The sequence below is a fragment of the Camelus dromedarius genome, chromosome 24 (assembly GCF_036321535.1).
Source record: "Camelus dromedarius isolate mCamDro1 chromosome 24, mCamDro1.pat, whole genome shotgun sequence".
Classification (NCBI taxonomy): Eukaryota; Metazoa; Chordata; class Mammalia; order Artiodactyla; family Camelidae; genus Camelus; species Camelus dromedarius.
Window position 1 is genome coordinate 26625738 of NC_087459.1, and position 19312 is coordinate 26645049.

At 56.3% G+C, this 19312-nt stretch overlaps 1 protein-coding gene across 1 annotated transcript; it reads right to left on the reverse strand.

Annotated features, from left to right (window-relative positions):
• Window positions 1-864: 864 nt before the first annotated feature.
• Window positions 865-16458, reverse strand: LAT2 (linker for activation of T cells family member 2). The gene is made up of 13 exons (XM_031432746.2): window positions 15457-16458; window positions 11400-11522; window positions 10928-10967; window positions 7318-7361; window positions 7090-7150; window positions 6800-6837; window positions 6496-6531; window positions 6381-6411; window positions 5782-5837; window positions 4679-4741; window positions 4334-4405; window positions 3790-3910; window positions 865-1686 (listed from the first exon to the last, which is right to left on the reverse strand). Exons 2-12 carry the CDS (start codon window positions 11491-11493, stop codon window positions 3807-3809), a joined length of 639 nt encoding a protein of 212 aa, XP_031288606.1. The 5' UTR covers window positions 11494-11522; window positions 15457-16458; the 3' UTR covers window positions 865-1686; window positions 3790-3806.
• Window positions 16459-19312: the final 2854 nt, after the last annotated feature.

Genomic DNA, 19312 nt, shown 5'->3' on the forward strand with positions numbered 1-19312 from the left:
GCCGTGTGTACTCGCTTTAGAATTTCCCAGTGAACTTTGTAGTATTAATTTGTAGAATTTCTTTTTTGGGTGGGGGGGAGGTGTCAAGGTATTATTGTTTTAAAAATTATAAAAAATACCAGTTGTGCATAAAACAGAATGATACCGTGACCTTCATATACTCATCATCCATCGTAACAATTTTACCCACATGCAGCCGGTCTTGTTTCTTCTGTTTTCGCACTCCCCATCCTCCCCCACTCCCAGATTGTTCTGAAGCCAATCCCAGGCAGGGTTAGACGTGTGCCTGGACCACATTATTGAACGGACACAGGAAAGGCTCCAGGGTAACAGGCCCTTTGGGTTAGGGTTTTGATTAAGAGGTGGGGAAAGTTAATTAAGGTCCTCAAAGGCTGCAAGGTGATATTTCACAGACTTTGGCACACCTCCTTGGTCTTATTTTTGGGATCCGGGTGAGGGGAAGGGATGGTTGTGCCTGCTGTGCAAGTGAGACTCCAGCTTCTCACACCCGGTGATGGAGGGGCAGGGCCCCTGCCGCTGGAGCCGCGCCCGGCCCCACTGTACCTGTGCTCAGGCCTGCGCCGTCCTCTCCCTGCTGTGAGGCCAGGACTGCAGGGCGTGAAGGGAGAAGGGGCCATCCACTGTGCTCTAGATGTTTTTTCTGATTTCCTAACTTGCAGCATTAACTTCTCGTGGAAAGAATCAGTGCAGCATCTGGAACAAGGCCTGGACTCTGGACCAAGTTCCTGTCCCCCGCCTTCTCTCTGGGCCTCAGGGTCCCTTCTATGAAACGAGAGGCCTAACCTTCATTCCTATAGAAGGTTCTGTGCGAAGCAGGGAAAGCAGACACAGGAGAATCACTGCTCTTAAACTGGAACAACAGTTTATTGAGATGTTTCTGTTGGAGGAGGCATTTTGTTTCGCTGACTCTGGCTTTTCTGACTCAGAAGGTCCCTTGGGCCCCCCCGCCCTTCCCATGAGATAGTCATGTTTCTGCCCAGTCAGCTGAGGGCCTCAGGGCAACTGTGGGGTGCCCCTCCAGGTCACCCCCACTCTGCTTGCCCATCCCCTAGAACTGTGACATGCCTTGTCCACAGCAGACACTCCCACTGAAGGGTCACAAAGACGGCTTGGCCTCATCTCTAATTCAGTCAACTGAGACCCAAAGAAAGGAGCGCCAGGGCTCCGCCTCACTGCTTGCTGAAGTTAAGTACCTGTAATGCTTAGAGGAGACAAGATAGATAGACACAACCTCTACCCTGGAATGCAGAATATTAAATACGGCTCCGCTTATATAAATTAACTGTACAAGCTTATCACAAAGATTATCCCAGCAACTGACATTAGTAAGCAATTTGGGATCAAAATCCAAAGCGAAAAAGGACACAAAGAACACCCATGTAGTACGATGTTTTAAGTATAGTTAAGGGGATGCGAGTGCCTGAAGTCCTGGGCACCCTAGCACAGTGGGAGCCACCCTTGGCCCTGGGCTCTGCCCAGCCCGCAGGAGCCGGGTCAGAGGGCCAGTCTGTATGTAACTTGTTTCCCCGGGCTGGGTGCCCCGTGGCCAGATGGATGGTCCCCTGAACATGTTGGTGCCCCTCCCAGAAGTAGCCACATGGAGTCTAGAAGCTGAGCAGCTCTGGAGAAGGGATCCTGGAGAGGCAGTAAGTGGTTCCTTGGCTCCTTCAATGAAGAAGAAAAGCATTTGTTTTAAGAGGGAAAGGGTCACCTGGCTTGACGCTTTGTCCCTTCAGCCCCGGAGCAGTTGCTCAGGTCAGCGGAGGATGCCCAGTGATGGTTAGCATCCAGTGAGCAGAGAACCTGCCTGTCAAGCAGCCTTAAAAATTAAGCATGTTTCTTATTCCAGGAGCTTCTGCTTTTCGTTTAAAACCCTGCCTGCTCCTCGGTCCTTATTCCTACCTGTCGGGTGTAGGAACACCCTCTGCACTGCCTTCACTTGCACGTGTCCTGTGACCAGTACCATCGAGATGCGTCCTCTCCCCTCGAACCCAGAAGGGACCCGACTTGAGGGTATCAGGTTCTAACCCCACTCTGCCCTCCGCCTTACCTGGCAGCCCTTCAACTGACTAAAACACAGGGATTGGGCCGCTCTGGTCTTGTTGGGCCACTGTGGACGCCAGCCTGTGGAGTTCAGACCCTTCTCTGTGTGAGGTCCGGGGTGTGATCCCAGCCGGCCGTAGCCTGACCCCAAACTTAACCTCCCTATCATTCGTCAGCGTACAAGATACTTAGATTTCTTTCGTCTTAAAGACCTGTGCAACCTCTCCGCCCCTGCCCTCTCCCTGAACCCAGGCACGGCTCTCTAGACACCCATTTCACATCTCCCCTGCGTGGGCATCTCCAACTTAACAGGCCTGCCCGCAAAACCTGCCCCCTGCAGCCTCCTGGATCTCAGTTGCAGAAAGTGACGTCCTCTCATCACTCAGGCACAAACTTGCAGGACTCTTCAGCTCCCCTCTGACTCGCCCCCAGCACCCAGCATGTGAGTTGGACCCCACTGATGCCACAGATCACTCCAAATCTGCCTCCACCACCGCCTCCCTAGATTCTTGCCTGGTCTCCCTGACCCAACTCCGCCCCCTGTGTCCGTGTCTCTGCTTGGCAGCCAGTGAGCCTTTAGAAACATCAGGTCACTCTTCTGCTCCCGACCTCCCTGTGCTGCACACATCCCCCGTCTCAGAAAACACAGGTGCTGGCCCTGCCCACCTCCTGCCGCCTCCCCTGACCCCTGCCGCCCCCCCATCACTCCGCCCACACCCCCTGGGTCGTCAGACCCACACTCCTGCCAGGCAGCCTTTGTTGGTCTCCCTGCCTGGGTGTCCTCCCCCCGAGGGGTGGGGAGGGGAGCTCTGAAAGGCTCCCTGCTGCCCTGCCCTGCTTAAATTGCAGCACCGTGCCCACCCCACGTTCCTCCCTGCCTCTTCCCACCACCTAATGTGCCGTATTCCTTTTCTGTTCTCTTATCTTCCGGCTGGTTCTGTTTTCTCTCTCCCACCAGAACATCTGTTCTAAGCGGACAGGGAGTTGTGTGCATTCTGTTTATTACTGTGTCCCCAGCACCTGAGGCCGGCTTGCCTCTGGAAGGCGCCCGCTAACTACTGGGTCAGTCAATGAATGGTGGGCTCTGCACGTTGGGCTTAAACTTCTGCAGCTGATCCTGTTGCTGGTTCTCGAACGGCCCAGGCCTGCCACCCACTGAGAGGATTGCTGTGCCCCCCAGATCGGGACTTTGGGCAGCCTTCCAGGGTGGCAGGGCCTGGGCTCCAATGTCTGAGTGCTCACTCTAAAGTGTGGCCTCGGGCAGGTGGCTTGTCTCCGCTCTGAGCCTTTGGGGCACTAAGAGATGGTATATGTGAGCTCTTGGCACCGTCACCTCCCAGTCCTGCACACACCCCTGAGTCCAGCACAGGCGAGCCTTCCTGGGTCATACTTCCTGTGCAGGGTCTCATCTAAGATGCAGGTCCCACTAGCTCCATATTGCAAGCGAGAAAATAGGTCCCAGGAGGTTAGTTCGCTTGCCTAAGGTTGCAGAAACACCCCTTCACCCCATCCACGACCTACCAGCCTGCCCTGCCTGACACCCACTCGGCCTGAGACTCTGTGCCTGCCGTGTATCTGTCACCTCACCACACCAGCCGCAGGAGTGGGGGCTGCTCGGGAACCCCACGGAACCACCCCTTTTCAGCACCCAGGTGTGCTGCCCCACCAAGGCTCCTCCAGCCCCAGCTTTTCCCTTGAAATGTGGCCCACCGCCCTGAACCATACCTTCCTCCAGATCTTCCTTAGGCTTTTGTGGCTGCCACATCTCCATTCACATAATCAGGCTCCCCACTGTCCTCATCCGGGCTTCCTGCCAGGGAGGGAGGTGCTTCCCTCAGGACTGGCTCTGCAGATCAGTGGGCAGACGGTCAGGTGGCTCACACGGACACACATCCACCCCTGTTTCCCCGGACACCACAAAGCAGCCCGCAAGAAAGGCTACAATGGACGATGTGTCCTGTCCCACTCTCTGGGATTTGCCAGAGATTTGTCTGGCTCTGGAAGCAGGGCGAGTGCAACTCCAACCGCGCAGCTGGGCAGGCAGCCGGCTGGGAGGCCCCGGTGCTGCTGGAAGGCAGCGCAGTTTGAGCCTCTGTAGTCATTGATGGAATCAGCTGAATGACTGCAGGGGAGCCCACCCAGCCTTGCCCTCCCACGCCAGATCCCGAAGTTCCCCTTCCTCCCCCTCCTCCTGCCTGTCCATCCCACGCCAGGCCCCTTTGAGCCCTGAAGGTGACCACTCCGGAGCACCTGGACTCTGGCCACATACCCACGACTCTCTTGGACTCTCGCCACTGCCGGATGGATGCTGAGTTCTGATAGTCCTCAGACCCCTCGTCCTCTGCAGGGAGAACACCAGGAGAGGGGCTGGCCGAGGGGCAGCCACCAGGGCCGGTCCTCAGGCCAGTGAGGTGCCATGGCCTCCCCTCCAGAGGGTCAGCCTGCGTCCTCATGCTGGCCGAGGTGGAGGGGGATCTCCCGAGTGTCTTCCCGCTGAACCCGGGGCTGATGGAGCCTCCTCTTGGGACACAAGGTCTGAGATTGGTGAAGTGTGCAGGTGGGGCTTGTGGAGGAGGCCTGCCTCCCTGCCCAGCTCCAGCGCGAGCAGCCTCACCTGATTCGGTTTTATTTTGCTTACAGATGAGCACGTTCTCATAGGAGTTGGTGTCATCGTCATCTGCAGAGAGAGGGGAAAGGGCATGGGATGCTGGTGGGCCCTGCCCCACAGGCCTGGCACTTCCTTCCTCCCTCTGTCCTGCCAAGGCCCCAGCCCTCTGGGTCCCCAGGGCCTCAAACATTCTCCTGAACAAACTTCTTCATGGGCGCTGGCCTGGCTCCAGCAGCCTTCACCTTGGTCCCCTCCTCGGTCTTCCAAGGTCACCCCCCAAAGCACTGGGTGAAGGAGACTGGGGACAGGGCTGTAATCAGGCCCAAGATGGATAACTGGAGGAGGGAGGCCCGTTTCTATTGGCCAAAGAGGGGCAGGGAGAGCTGCCAGGGCCAAAGAGAGACAGGAACCAGGCTTAAGGTCATCTGGAGACAGGACCCTTCAGGCAGGAGGGCAGGCTGAGAGAGGATCCTTGCCCAGAGGCCTCGGCTAGTTGTGGCGTATCAGAGCCTGGTACCCCGACATCGCCACAAGGGGGGAACTGAACCGTAAACACCTCCCCACCCAGCAGCCATCTGTGTCAAAGAGGTTCTGAGCAGTGAGGGCCCCTCCCCGATTTAGAAGTGGCAAGCGGGAGAGGAGGACCCCCTTCCCACCCTAGTCCGGCCGAGGCCAGAGCCCAGGCCTGTGTCCTCAGCAGGCACTGCCTACCCTCGGTTCTCAGTTTCTCTTTCTGGAAAGCAAAGGTGTTAAAGATTCCAGTATCCTCAGAGCCTACAGGGCTCAGGGTCAGCAGCAAGGCTGGACCGTGCAGGGCATTCCTCCGAGATCCCACCCGTGTCCAGCCTTGAGCGGGGCCTGGCTGACAAGCAGCCCAGCCTGCCCCCTGGCCTCAGCTCCCCCTCTGGTGCCCCCACCCCTGGCACATCCCTTCCCTCCTCTGCACCTGGGCTGCTGCCTGCAGTGCCAGCCTCCTCAGCTCCCCTACTCCTCCATCGATCCAGACCCAGGCCCGGCCTCCTCCACCTCCTCCTAACAACTTCTGGACCCAGGGATATGGCTTCTGAAGCTAAGCTCCTCCCTCTCCCCATCCTTGTCCTCTGCCTCACCTTCCAGGGGCTTCTGGAGCTGCCCCCAGTTGTAGTAGTCCATGGTGATGGGGTCTCTGGCAAGAAAACACAGACACAGCTCCAAGTGCTGGGCAGGCCCATGGTTGGGGTGGGCCTTCATGAGGAGGCAGGGAGGCCAAGGCTGCTCCAGCCATAGGTCCCCAAGAGCCCGTGGGGGCTCGGCCAGGGTCTCCCCCAATCCCCCCATCCTGCTTCCCTGGGCCCCTGAGCCACCCTGGGCTGAGGGAGTGGCAGCCTGGCTCTAGCCACCTCACCATGTGACCTTAGCCAAGTCACCTCCTGCCCTGGGGCTAAGTTTGCCCAGCCGTGAGAGGAAGCGGCATCCTGGAGGCCCTTCCTCTGTGGGGTTTCATGAAACTTTTCTGACTGGGTGAACCAGGACAAGACAGCCCCTCCCAGAGCAGGGCTGCGTCCCTGTCCCCACAAAGTCATGGTCATCTGAGGGGAAACAGTGTGACAGAGAGCCTGCCTGGGCCAGCGGGTTCCAGGGCAGGAAGCCATTCTCACATAAGGAAGCTGAGGGCAGGGGCGGGCGAGGACAGGGAGGAGGTGGCCAGGGCCCGGAGAAGGCCGCTCACATGTAGACTGCATCTGATCTGTGTCTGCTTCCTGCAGAAGGAGGAGGTGAGAATTAGGCCTGAGCTGGGGCTGTGGGCCCCCACCGTGGCCCCCTCTTCCACGGAGCCCACATACCTTTGCTGAAGTTCTGGTACCTGGGGGAAGAAGGATCTGAAAGAAAGGCCAGGCCCATTGGCTCATTGCCAGCTCCCCAGCCCCCACCCCTTCCCAGCTCAGCCAACCAAGGAAGCCAGGTGTTTCCAGTCTTCACACCTTTTCACCTGCTCTCCGTCCCCTCCCCATCTAGGCCAGCCCCATCAGGCCTCCCAGCCCAGCTCACGTGTCTCTCCTTTGGGGAGGCCTCCCTTGCACCTCACCTCCCGCCAGGTTTCACCTGTCTCTGTCCCACTTCCCCCCGCCCCAGCCCTGTGTCACTCACCCTCGAGGCTGGGGGAGAACCGCAGCAGCTTGTCCTTCCTGCACGGGGTGGGGGGGGGGAGGGGCTGAGGATGGGCTGTGGGGGAGACACCCCAGGCTTTCTGGGAGTCTGGAGGCCACAGCCCCACAGCACCCCCGTGGGGCCCTCAGAATCAGAACTGGGGCTCTGAGATCCAAGGAAGGAACAAGGTCTCGGCCTGGGCTCAGCAAGGTGGGGACCCCCAGGGCCCTTCTCATCACGTCCGGGGGGCTGGGACCCCTCTGGGCCTGGGATAGGAGGCTCATTCCTACCTTGCTGACTCCGCACCAGAGGATGTGCCCACCGGGGTCCCTGGCCAGGCCTCCCTGACCACTGCAAAGGACGAGGGGATGTTGGCTGGGCCCCAGGTCTGCTGGCCAGCACAGTCCCCTCACCCCAGCATCCCACAAGCTTGGGCCTGGCCCCCAGCCTCAGAACAACAGGGACGGAACACCCTCAATCCCAAGCGCGGCCCTGGACCCTTCTGTCCGGGGACTCACAGGTGTAGGTCCGGGCCACTGCAAAGCTTTGCTGATTCTCTTGCCTGGAAACACAAGAAGCTGTGCTGAGCCAGGGCCTGGCCTCCCACAGCATCAGGGACAGAGAGACAGGAGAAATGGACAGACAGGGACCAGGGACAGACCAGGGCGAGAGTGAGGAGTGGCTGCTGGCCCTCCAGGGCCAGATCCAGGGCTTCCCAATGCCCCCTTTTCTAGACTGCTTCCCTGCCCTGCCCATCGGTGCCCACCCTTCTCACATGGCCCTGGGCTGGAGCCAGCTGCCAGCCAGACCCATGCCCTCACCCAGCTTCCCCAGGACCCTAGAGATGGTCAGGAGGATCTGTGGACAGGACTAGGGCAGTGACTTCAATCAGGAGCGACAAAGAGGCTGCCCCCACGACCTACCACCCAGGAGCGTTTAACATTCCCAAGAGAGCACGGCCCTCTTGAGATGTGGTGAGCAAATTCAAAGCTTAGCAGACACAGCTAGGTACCTAACCGTCACCCAGAGTTCCTTTCTTCCTTTGAAACAGAACCCTGATTTTTATTTACACAGCCACATGCCCATCTAAAAGACTATATTTTCCAATAAATGGGACTACATCAAACTAAAAACCTTCTGCACAGCAAAGGAAATCACTGACAAAACAAAAAGACAACCTAATTAGAAAAGGTATTTGAAAATGATATATCTGATAAGGGGTTAATATTCAAAATATATAAATAAGTCATTCAACTCAACAACCTGATTAAAAAATGGGCAGAGGAGCTGAATAGACAGATATTTTTCCAAAGAAGACACAGATGGCCAAACAGGCACATGAAAAGATGCTCAACATTACTAATTATTAGAGAAATGCAAATCAAAACCACCATGAAATATCATTTCACGCCTGTTAGAATGGCTGTTACCAACAAGGCACGAAATAGCACGTGTTGGTGAGGATGTGGAGAAAAGGGAACTCTCGTGCACTGTTGGTGGGAATGTAAATTGGCGCAGCCACTGTGGAATAGTATAGAGAGTCCTCAAAAAACTAAGAGCTGCCGTATGACCCAGCTATCCTACTTCTGAGTTTTTATCTAAAGAATATGAAATAACTAATTTGAAAAGGTATCTGCACCCCTATGTTCATTGCAGCATTAGTTACAATAGCCAAGATAGCGAAGCAACCTAAGTGTCCATCAAAGATGAATGGATTAAAAAAGTACTCTTGGTACATTTCAATAAAATTGTTTGGAAAATTAAAAAAAAAAACAGATGAATGGATAAAGACGATGTCATATATATACACAACAGAATACTACTCAGCTATGAAAAGATGAAATCTTGCCATTTGCGACAACATAGATGGAACTTGAGGGTATTATGCTAAGTGAAATAAGTTGGATGGAGAAAGAAAAAATCCATATGACTTCACTCATATGTGGAATATATTAAAAAAAAAACAAAAATAAATGAACAAACCAAACCAAAACAAACACATAGACACAGAGAACAGGGTAGTGGTTACTAGAGGGGGTGGGGGAGGGGAGGGAAAAATGGGTAAAAGGGATCAACTGTAGTGGTGACAGATAGAAACTAGTTTTGATGGTGAGCAAACTGTGGGGTATACAGAAGTAGAAATATGATGTTGAGCACATGAAACATGCAGTGTTATAAACCAGTATTGCCTCAATTAAAAACAAAGGGCTATATATCCCAGCCTCCCTTGCACCTAAGTGTGACCACATATTTAAGCCCTGATTAATGAAATGCAAACCAAGGGTGTTGGGACTTTCAGAAAAGCTCCTTAAAGGAGACACTGCCAACTGGGGTGCACCCTTTTTGTCCTTCTCATTTGCTCTTACTACTGCCTGGAATGCAGAGATGAGGGCAGGAGCTCTAGCTGCCATTTTGGACCATGAAGTGCCCTTGAGAATGGAAGCCACCACTAAAATAGTGGAGCAGATTAGCTAATCATTAAGGCAATTTGGGCTCCTCCCCTGGATCAGAGTGGGGACCTGGCCCAGCCTGCTAGGAGCTCCTGGAGGGCTGGGGGTCAGGGTGACCTGATTCAGGAAGGATGCCTTAAATCCACAGAAGAGAGCCAAGCATGGTTTCCCAGGGGAAGTGATGCAGGAGGTGGGCCTGGCACACACAGCAGTTGCTTCATGTAGGCTGGTAGGACTGAACACAACTGAGGCGGGGAGAATTCAAGTCTCCCCTCCCGCTTCCCCCTATCCAGGCCCAGTTTTCCCACCTCCCACGTGACTGACGAGTTTTAACTTGTGGCTCTGACCATCTACAGTTCTAAGATTAATCAGGGGCCTGGAGTGGGCAGGAACTGAGGGAGGAGGGGAGAGGGGAGGTATTGAGGAACTTGCCTTGGGGCAGGGGTGTGGGGGCCACCAGGGGAGCCCAGCTCACCCCTAGTGGAGGTTGTGGGCTGATGATCCAGAGAACCAAGTGACCCTCAAAGCCTGGGAAGGTCCAGCCCTGGCCCCAAGGGTGGGCATGGATGGGAAAATTCTGCTTTAAAATATCATTGTGGTTTTTCAGTTGCAAAAGGAAATGAGAAAGGGTGTGTGTTCAAGTTGTATGTGAGTGCCTGCCCAGGCGTGCAAGCAAGTGTGAGAAGTGCACGCATGAGCAAGTGCATGAGGAGACTGTGGATGTGAGTGGGTGTGCAGGCCTGTGCACACGTGAGCACACAGGTCTCAGAGCCTCTGCCACTCACTGTAGGACACACCACTGGCCACTGCCCTCCTGCCTGGTGGGTGTTCCTGGGTCAGCCCCCTGATCTGCAGTGCCCAGCACCATGACCCTCCCCGGGCTCACAGAGCGGCCAGCCTGTCCCCAAGGAGCCTGGAACCCCATCCTGCCTGGGTCCTGCCACTCTGCCTGGGGTCAGTGACCCCGTTTCATCTCCACCCCACCTCCTTGCTTCCAGCTCTTCTGTGGCTCCTCTTGGCCTCTTAGGACAAAGGACAAGGCCTCACCCCACAGCCAAGGCCCTCCTTCCTCCACAGTCAGCTCATCTCTTGCAAGACATGCTCACACCTGCCCCTTCATCCCCAAGACAGTGTCGACCCTGGCCCTAAGTCAGTGACTGCCCACGCTCTGCCCTCTCCCTCTAGAATGTCCCCTTCTGCCTTCTTTTTCTCTTAAAATCCTTCAGTCAGGCCTTCTCTGATCCCCTAGGGAACACACCATACATTGTCCTCTGAGTTCCTTTAGCATTTTCCAGGGGAGATTTGGACACAGTACCCAGTCTCTATCCCCTGCTCCCCCAAATCCCACTGTACCAGGAGGGCAGGATTCCTCCGTCAACCCCCAGCCCTGGCACCGCAGGCTCCCCTGGGCTGGGGTCACAGCGGGGGTTTCTGGAGATGCTCCCGGGCTAGCTGGAGTGTGGTATCCCCTCTTCCTAAAACCCTCCCTGGCCAGGATAGGGCAGGGTCTGGGCACCCTCTGGGCGCCCCCTCTCTCTCCCCTAACCACTTAGGACCACTAGAGCCAGGCATGGAGGAGGTCTGAGTGAAGGGTGAGGGATGGGGGTGGGGAGGCCCAAGGGGATGCCCATGCCCAGGGCACACAAAGTCAGCCACCTGGGGACACTGAGACACTCACAGGCTCCTCTGCTCATAGATTTTCTCGGACTTCTTTGCACCTGCAAGAACAGGACCAGATTAGCAAGCATCCGGGGGCTGGAGTGGGAACTGAGATCCGAGGCCTCCCCCATCTTGTCTCCCCTGTGCCCTGTGCAGGCCTCAGACCGGATATGGGAGCCAAGCTGCCAATCACGGGGGGCCACCTGACACTGGCGGGATTTGCTCACCAGTCATTTAAGAGACAAGGCGGACGCCACAGGCAGCTCAGCCTCCCCTCCCTTGTCCAGTGCAATCTGTCTGCCCCGGACTCACGCTGGTGACCTGGCCCCGCTGTCTTCAGAGCCGGTTCAGGGGCTGGCCTCCCGGGGTTTCACTTCTGCCTCTTGAGGCGTATCTGACTGCCCCTTCCGACTGCAGCCAGGTCTGGGCCTGAGAGGGTCTCTGGGTACCCCGACCTCTCCTCCCTGGCGCCCATGACCCCCAGCCTTTACCTGGGCGGGAGCAGCGCGCGCACAGGCCGGCCGCCAGCCCCAGCAGCAGCAGCAGGGCCGCCCCCGGCCACAGCAGCTCCGTCTCCGTGCCCATGTCCGCTCCTGGCCACTCCTCCTGCGGGGCTGCAACGTGGGGGCACCGTGAGCCGGAGTGGGGGGCTGCAGGGTCGCCCCCTCCAGGAACCCCAGGTTTCTGACCCCCACTGTCCCCTGACAGCCCCTCAGCTGAGCCCAGTCCCTCCCTCCAGGACTGGGCTGCGAGAGAACCAGCCCCGTTCTCCCATCTGACCCCCGACCCACACCCCCAACACCCCGGGGCCATCGTCAACACTGGGGAAGTGCTGGAGGGTTATGGAGACCTGTCAGATGGGGCCACGCGGTCGTACACACTCCCACCCCGCCTTCGCTTAGTCCACCCAACTGCCATTTGAGGGAGAGGCTCGGGCTACTTCCCCCACAGAGACACGGAAGTTGGAGATCCCATAGCTGCTAAGGGGAGAGACAGGATTGGAACTTCGGCCTCCAGACCCTAACACTGGCTTGCCCACTGCATCCTGTTGCCTCCTGCAAACCCGACTTTGCTCCCCAAGCTCAGAGTCCATGGCCTCGTCTGCACGGGAGCCCCAGCAGCTGCCACCCACCCGCCCATGGCCTCCCGGGGAAGCTGGAGGTGGGATTTCCACTCCTAAAACCCCCATCTGCCCGGATTCCTCCTGTCCTGGGCGCCGGGAGGAGGGAGGTCAGGAAAGCTTCTCAGAAGATATGGGCCTGAGAGCATGAGGGGGAGAAGGGCGCCTGGGCAGAGGGACCTTGGCGTCTGGGGATGGGATGTGCTGGGTAGTCAGGCCAAGAAGCTGCTTCTTGGTCAGCGGCTGGTCCCAGCCTCGGGGCCAAGCTGTGATCGCCAGGCCTCGATGAAGACCCAGGTAGCACACGACGGCCTGGTGAACGCAAGGCCCCCTGGAGGGACCTTCCAGGGAGAACCGCTGCAGCTATAAGGAGATTCAGCCCCCTCACAACGCCCAGGGACAGAGCTGAGGGCAGCAGGGGGTCCTGAGGGAGCCGGGCCCTGGGGTGGGCACGTGGAGCCCACACTACGGAGTGTCCACTCCGTGCACACCTGTTCCTCCCGCCTCGGCCGCCTGGGAGGAGGGAGGGCTGCTCCCCACTTCACAACTGGGAAGGCGAGGCTTGAGGAGAACTGAGCTTTGTACACCTATTTTGGTTGCCCCCAAGACCTGCACCGCATCCGGCTGTCCCCTCACTACTCCGAGCTTCCTGAATCCCTGTGGCAAAGATGACAAGGAATCCCTGTGCAGGGCTGAGCCTTGGTCAGGGGCCCCTCACTGAGAAATCACCTCTCCTTTCCCCAAACACCAAGTGAATCAGCAGGAACATGAGAATTCGCAGACCTCATGACCAGGCGGCCACCACACGAGGACAAAGGATGACCCAGTCACCCCAGGATGTTGTCCAGGGGATCTCTGCTCTCCCTCCCCTCAGACCCTGGGCACTTCCCTCCAAGCCTGCTCACCCTCGTCCCTCCCCAGCCTTGCTCTACGCTGTGTGGCTGCCCCGGAGCCGGCTCCCTCCCGGGGCTCTGGCCGTGGCCCAAGTCCATCTCAGACTGTGAGAGGCTGGGAGCACCTGGTCTTGGAGGGGGCATGCCTGCCTGTGCCTCAGAGTCTTTTGGTTTCAGTTTTCTCATCTATAAAATGGGGATCAACCCAGTGCCTTCCTCAAAGAGTTGTTGGAGAGGCAAACATGTCCAGCCTGGTCAGGGCTTCCAGGAAAGAAACCTGCGGAGGGCCTTACTTCCCGCTGGCTGGTTTGGATAGTTCCTACACGCTCCCACCCTTGACACCTTTGTCCGTTGGTCAAGACAGAGACTCCTTCTGCCCCCAGAGGAGATTCTGGTACAGACACAGGAGGGTTGCACGCATGCTCTCAAAAAAAGCCAGGATGAGGGTCCAGCTCTGGCCACCCCCAGGGTCTACTTAAGACCCCAAGAGCAAGTCCACACTCTTGTCTTGGCAGTCAAGGCCGCAGGACCTGGGCTGCCCTCCCTACCCTGAGCATCAGAGAGCCCTCTTGCTCCCCAGGCCCTGCTGTTCCAGGATGAGGTGCCCCCAGCCCTGGTCCATCTCCACCAATTTGGCACTGGGTGAGAGAAGAGAGGGGAGCATGAGAACACAAAGTCTGCCCCAGCTGTTCAACCCCAGCATCCCCAGCCTTCGGTTACCCCTGTTAAATAATGACACTCGACCCTCATGTGAGGCCCGGCACTGAGGTGACGCCTGTAAGCTGCCAGTGCAGGCTAGTGGGGCGAGCGTGGCTGTGACCACCGTGACTTGCCATCGTCACAGTCCCTGTGGAATGGGAAGGGGCAGCTGTAGCCTGTCAGGGCCAGAGCTGCCTGGACGGCCTGCAGCGAACAGTGTGGGGCAACCTTACCTGAAGCCCTCCCGGCCTGGTCCCCCAGACACGCAAGCCTGAGCCCCCCTCCATTGCCCCATGTGGGGTGTCGTGCTCGGGCCCAGGGTGGGGCTAGGATTTGAAGGACAGTGTGGCCATTGCCCTAGTTCCTTTGTTGTCACAGATACGCATAGCGTCACCTTGGAGACACCAGCTCCTTTCTTCCAAGGGATGAGAGGGAGCCTCAGAGAGGTGAGCACTCTGCCCAAGGTCACACAGCGGCCAGTCACAGAGCCAGGAGCCACAAGTGGGGCAGACTGACTCCAAGGCCTACATTTCTTTCTTCTGTAAACACTTTCTTACATTGCGTTTTCAAGAATCACACAATATTTTTAAAAAGAGAAACCCATTTGAGGAAAACGCAGTGGCTGCCCCCTAGACTGAATGCACCTACCCTCTCTCCTCGCTTTCCCACCCAGGTCTGACAGCAGGCGGGGCAGGTGGGGGTGGGGGAGAGGAGCTGGGCCACAGCAGAGGCAGGCCGGCAGCCCCAGGAGGGCCCCCAGGGGCCAGGCAGGGCTGGGGGAGGGGAGGGGAGGCCGCCACAGCCCGTGGCCTGCAGGCCAAAATAGCAGAAAGGGAAGTGGGCCGTTTTCAGATGAACAAGGTTGGCAACAAGCCAATGGCGGACAAGCTCTCGTCTCGGCCGGGCTGAGGGCGCCTCAGCCCCCAGCCTCTCACCCCAGAAGGCCTTGGAGACCGTCCTGCCCAGGCTCCCAGCCCTCCTCATGCAGTGGGTGGGGAAACTGAGACCCACCAGGCCTGAAGGTCAGGCTATGGGGCGAGGGGTGAAGCCAAAGATTCTGGTCAGGGCCCTGGGAAGGCTCCACCCGCTGGGCTCTGCTCCATTTTCCCAAATAACCTTGGCGTTCAGATGAGGCTGACCCAGAGGCCTCTAGAGGAGGTTCTTAACGCTCAGGTGGCTGGTGTAGGGGCCTGGGCAGCCCTTGTTCCGGAGCAGAGGTGATGGGTGGTAAAGGCCGGGGCCACCTGTTGCCAGAGCGGGGCACCAGGAGCACCCCAGGGCCTACCATTTCTCTGACTCCCCCAGCAGAGAGCAGGCGGCCGGGCAGGGGCTGGGTGGGGGCGGCTGGGACAGCTGCTTCCCCCTGGCCTGGGGTAGGACCCAGTCCTGTTTGTCTGTAGTGTCTCACCCATCTCCTGTAACCCTGTGGCAGGGATGTTACGGTCCCATTTTACAGACAAAGAAACCATGGTTCATGGGCCGGGGCCTGCGGAGCCGCTGTCCAGGCCCCTCACCAGTCCTTGGAAGTGATGGGAGTGCCCCAAGGGCTTCCCAGGGCTGTACAGGCTGGCCTGGGGAGGCTGGAGCCCCAGAAACAGCTGCCCTTCTAGTGCCACAGGGTCTGGGTGAAGGTTCCCTAACCAGGGGCACCAGGACAGGACTGGGACCCAGGGAGAGGGTTCCAGGCATCCAGGCTTCTTCTCAGCCCACCCAGCGGGCAGCCAAGTGTTCCTGCTGGGCCAGCAGGGCCACTCCCACCCCCATGGGGTGTCAGGGGAACAGCCTCAAGACCCCTGCCTTGGGGCCAGTCTCCAGGAACCCCTGGGAAAGGCTTACCTGAGAGCGGGGGACTCCTCACTGCGGCCACCTCATCCTGAGCCCACACACCTGCCCGAGCCGATGCCAACGCCACAGATACTGGCGGGCAGCAGGCAAGGCGGAGGGCTTCCTGTCAGCCACTGAATCATCCCTCACATCCGCTGCTCTGCCGGACAGGCCCTGCGCTTAACAGACGGCGGCAGAGAGAGAGAGAGAGAGAGAGAGAGACTGAGACAGACAGGCACAGAGAGAACAGAAGGATGTGGACACACACACAAAACACACAGTAAATACACACACACACACACGTCTCATGGAGAGGAACACACACAGAGGGACAGGGAGAAAAAGAATGAAATGTGGGGGCTCCCATAGACACACACAGGCAGCGAAAGAGTAGGAAGGCCCAGAGAGATGCACACTAAAAACACACAGACACATAAATACACATCCACACTGAAAACACAAAGGAAGAAAACCAGAAAGACACACACACAGGGAGAAAAAGATATATGTGCAGGAAGAGAATGAGAAATACAGACACACACAGAACACGACACCTGGGTGGACAGGCAGAGACAGTGGCAGATGCACGCTGGGCCAGACATGACAAAGGGCCAGAGACAGAGGCAGATGGACGCAGGAGGGGCAGCCTCTGGCATCAGAGGAAGTGGGACAGGGACCAGGCTGAAGGACAGAAGGGACAATCACGATTCCTCCAGTCCTGGGAGCCTCCTCATCCCCATTTTCCAGATGAGGCTCACGGAGGCATGGAGCCAGGCCTCGGGCAGGCACGGGGCAGGGTGAGCGCAGGGGCAGGGTGAGTGCGGCCCCGCTCTGACTACCTGCTGCTTGGGCGCCGGTTACCTCCCTGTTAGAGACGAGTGCCCCCACACCAAGTGTCCTTCAGCACCCCCTGTTACTGGTCACTACGTAACTTGCCTAAGGCCACCGAACTCTTAGTGGCACCCCACCTGCTAGGCACCCCAGGGAAGCCCCCAAGAGTCCCCAACACCCATCAGTCTGGCATCTCAGAACCTGGTTCCCCAGCTCTGGGGCCCCTATCTGCTGGGATGGGGTTTCTCTTTCAGCCCCAGTTCCGGGTGGCCCAGACTTCACAGGCCCAGCTAGGAGAGGGTGGAAGTGCAGACGGGAGGTTCAGCAGGAACCGAAACCCAGGGTCTGGGCACCCGATGCTGCCACCCGGTGGAGAAGGGTGGTGCAGGGACCGGAGTTTTGGGGAGATCCTGCAGGCCCTAAGCACCAGTTGTTGACCCCGTCCCCTGCACGAGGTGGCACTAGGACTAAAGCCAACCTCAACCAACTCTCAAACCTGTGCCTGTGAATCATGGCCCCTCCTTTGTTCCATGTGGGGAAGTCCCACAGCAACTCTTGCCAGGGAGACCTTGGGTTTCTTATTCAGGCGAGCTGACTGAAGGCTTATAGAGGCTAAGCTGGATTTGAACCCAGATTCCAAAGCCTCCAAAGCTCATTGTCTTTTCACCAACCACAAATGCAGGTCCTTGCTGGGACTGCCTGGCCCCTCCTCACCCACTGGGACCAGCCTATCGGTTTCCATCCATCCCTGGACTACGTGCCTCCCCAGGGTTTCCTGCCCAGAGACTGACAGGAGCTCCAACACGTCCACTGGGCATGAAGTTCTGTTCTCCACACTGGATTCGTGGGCCTTCCTTAGCAATGGCAGGTGCTGGAGAAGTGACCACCAACCACCGACAAAGTCTCAGAGTCCATCCACAGGGGGACCTAGGATCCCTCGAGGACCCTCTCTGAGCCTGTTTTCCATTTACAGAAATGGGCCCGTCAATCCAAAGATCCTTTTCAGACCTCAGTGGAAGGAGGATCTGGCCCCCTTCCTAGGCAATTCTCAAATTCCTCCAAGTTCCATTTTACTTATAGACCATTCACTTGTGAGTTAGAAAGGAAGTTTTAAAAAACTAGACATTTTGTGTCGTTATATAGCTGCTAGTGAACTTAGGTTTTTTTCCCCAATTCAAATGACTTTTGGTATATTACATTTTTTACAAGTTGTGACAAAATATATGTAACACAAAACTTACTGTTTTAACCACTTTGAAGTGTGCAACTCAGTGGCATTGATCACATTCCCAGTGTTATATTACCATCACCACTGTCCATCTCTAGAGTTTTCATCACTCCCAACAGAGCTATTTAAACAGGGCTTTTTAGCTCACAGCTGAGTGTCAATTGTGTGCACACTTGTTACAGTAGCAAGACATCTAGGTAGTAAAGCAGTTCTAAGAAGTCAACAACTCCAAGGCTGAGAACCTTCTGGGGTCACACACACAGGAAGTGATGAATTTTCTTCAGTAAGATGCACCTTGAAAGGTGCACACATTCTAGAAGCCCCTGCAGGCGGCCTATAAAGTTGTCTGCCGCCCCCAACTCCTAAGGTGCAAACAAGCTTCACTCCTCCCTCATCCCCAGCCGCCTGTGACGTTCATCCTTGGTTGTCAACTCGCTACCCAGCGGAATCTAGAACGTTTCCCCATTCCTCTGCCTTCCTCCAACTGACCTTTTTTGGTGGGGGGGGGGGGGTCATCAATGTGTATTTCTAAGGTGTTTCTAATATGTAAAAGTACCATGCTGTGTGGTCGTTTTTTCTCTTGGGTGCATACCTGGCATGGGAACCACCAGGCTGCAGAGTACAGGAACATCCCATTTTCAAGTTGATGCTAATTCCAAATTAATTCCCACAGTGGCTGTACTCACGTCCACTCTGATTTGGGACATGTTAAAGGACCCACAAACTTACCCGCAACTGCTTTGTCAGGCTTCTTGAGTTTTGCCATTTGAATGGGTGTAATATAGTACTTTCTTTGTAGTCTTGATTTACAATTCTTTGATTGCTGAGGCTGACCATTTTTTGCCTGTATTTCTGCTTCTGTAAAATGCCTGTTAATATTTTGCTTGTTTCTCTGAATTGTTCCTTACTGGTGTACAGGAATTCTTCATATACGCTTCATCTTTTCTCATATGTAACTTGTCTTCGTTTCATGTTTTGATAAATTACTTAGTGAGCATAGTCCTAATTTCAAGAACATAATGCATATGAGAATGATTCGTACCAATGCCAAGGAAAGATGAGCTTCTCCACCAGTAACAATTGTATTAACACTTTGTCTCCCACAGAGAATGAAAGAACAGGTACAGGAAACGAATTTTCTCTAGTGCCTGAACTGAAAACCAAAGAGCCTGCCGCTGTGAAGGAATGCACTTCTGTTTGTATATTTAGTATTTTACAGTTAAGAGTGTGGTTACAGATGGGGGAAGAGATTAGGAGTAGGTTATAATTAAGTACATAGTCTTCATTATTTTGGTTCATTTTCAAGATACAAAATTGTAAAAGGAAAACTCTGATCCTAGGGGTGTTTATAAGCCTGGTAACCGCACACAAGTGAGAAAGTGACTCAAACATCTCAAATGTTGTTAAAGATTGGCCAAGAAAATGCAAGACAGAGCAAGGCTCCTCACCAGGAAGGACACGTGTGGCCAGGCCCAAGCCAGCTGCTCCTCAAGAGCACACGAGCAGCAGCCTGCCGTCTGTCTGCAGTCTCCCTTCGGGGGTGTGAGACTGACTCACTACCTTCTACACAGGGAAGACCCAGTTTGGGGAGCGTGGGGAGAACCAGGTGGCAGCCATCTGTGACATGCACCATGGGCTGCTGTCCAGTATGGACGATCCTTCAGAAAGTTCCGGACGTGACCCCACCCATCTCCCCTCCCGATTTCCAGCAAGAACACCGGTGAGAAGTCCCACTGGGCAGACACCGAGGAGCAGCTGAACCTAAAGCAGGCCGCCAGCCCCGTTCTGCAGACCAAGCAAGCCCGGGGC

What these genes read in the sequence shown, in the direction of transcription:
- LAT2 (XM_031432746.2), bottom strand. Translation starts at nt 11,493, where the DNA reads ATGGGCACGGAGACGGAGCTGCTGTGGCCGGGGGCGGCCCTGCTGCTG. An exon ending in AGATCAGATGCAGTCTACAT is followed by an intron (nt 5,838 to 6,380) that starts GTGAGCGGCCTT and finishes TTTTCTTGCCAG; the next exon opens with AGACCCCATCACCATGGACT. An exon ending in GCAAAATAAAACCGAATCAG is followed by an intron (nt 4,406 to 4,678) that starts GTGAGGCTGCTC and finishes TTCTCCCTGCAG; the next exon opens with AGGACGAGGGGTCTGAGGAC.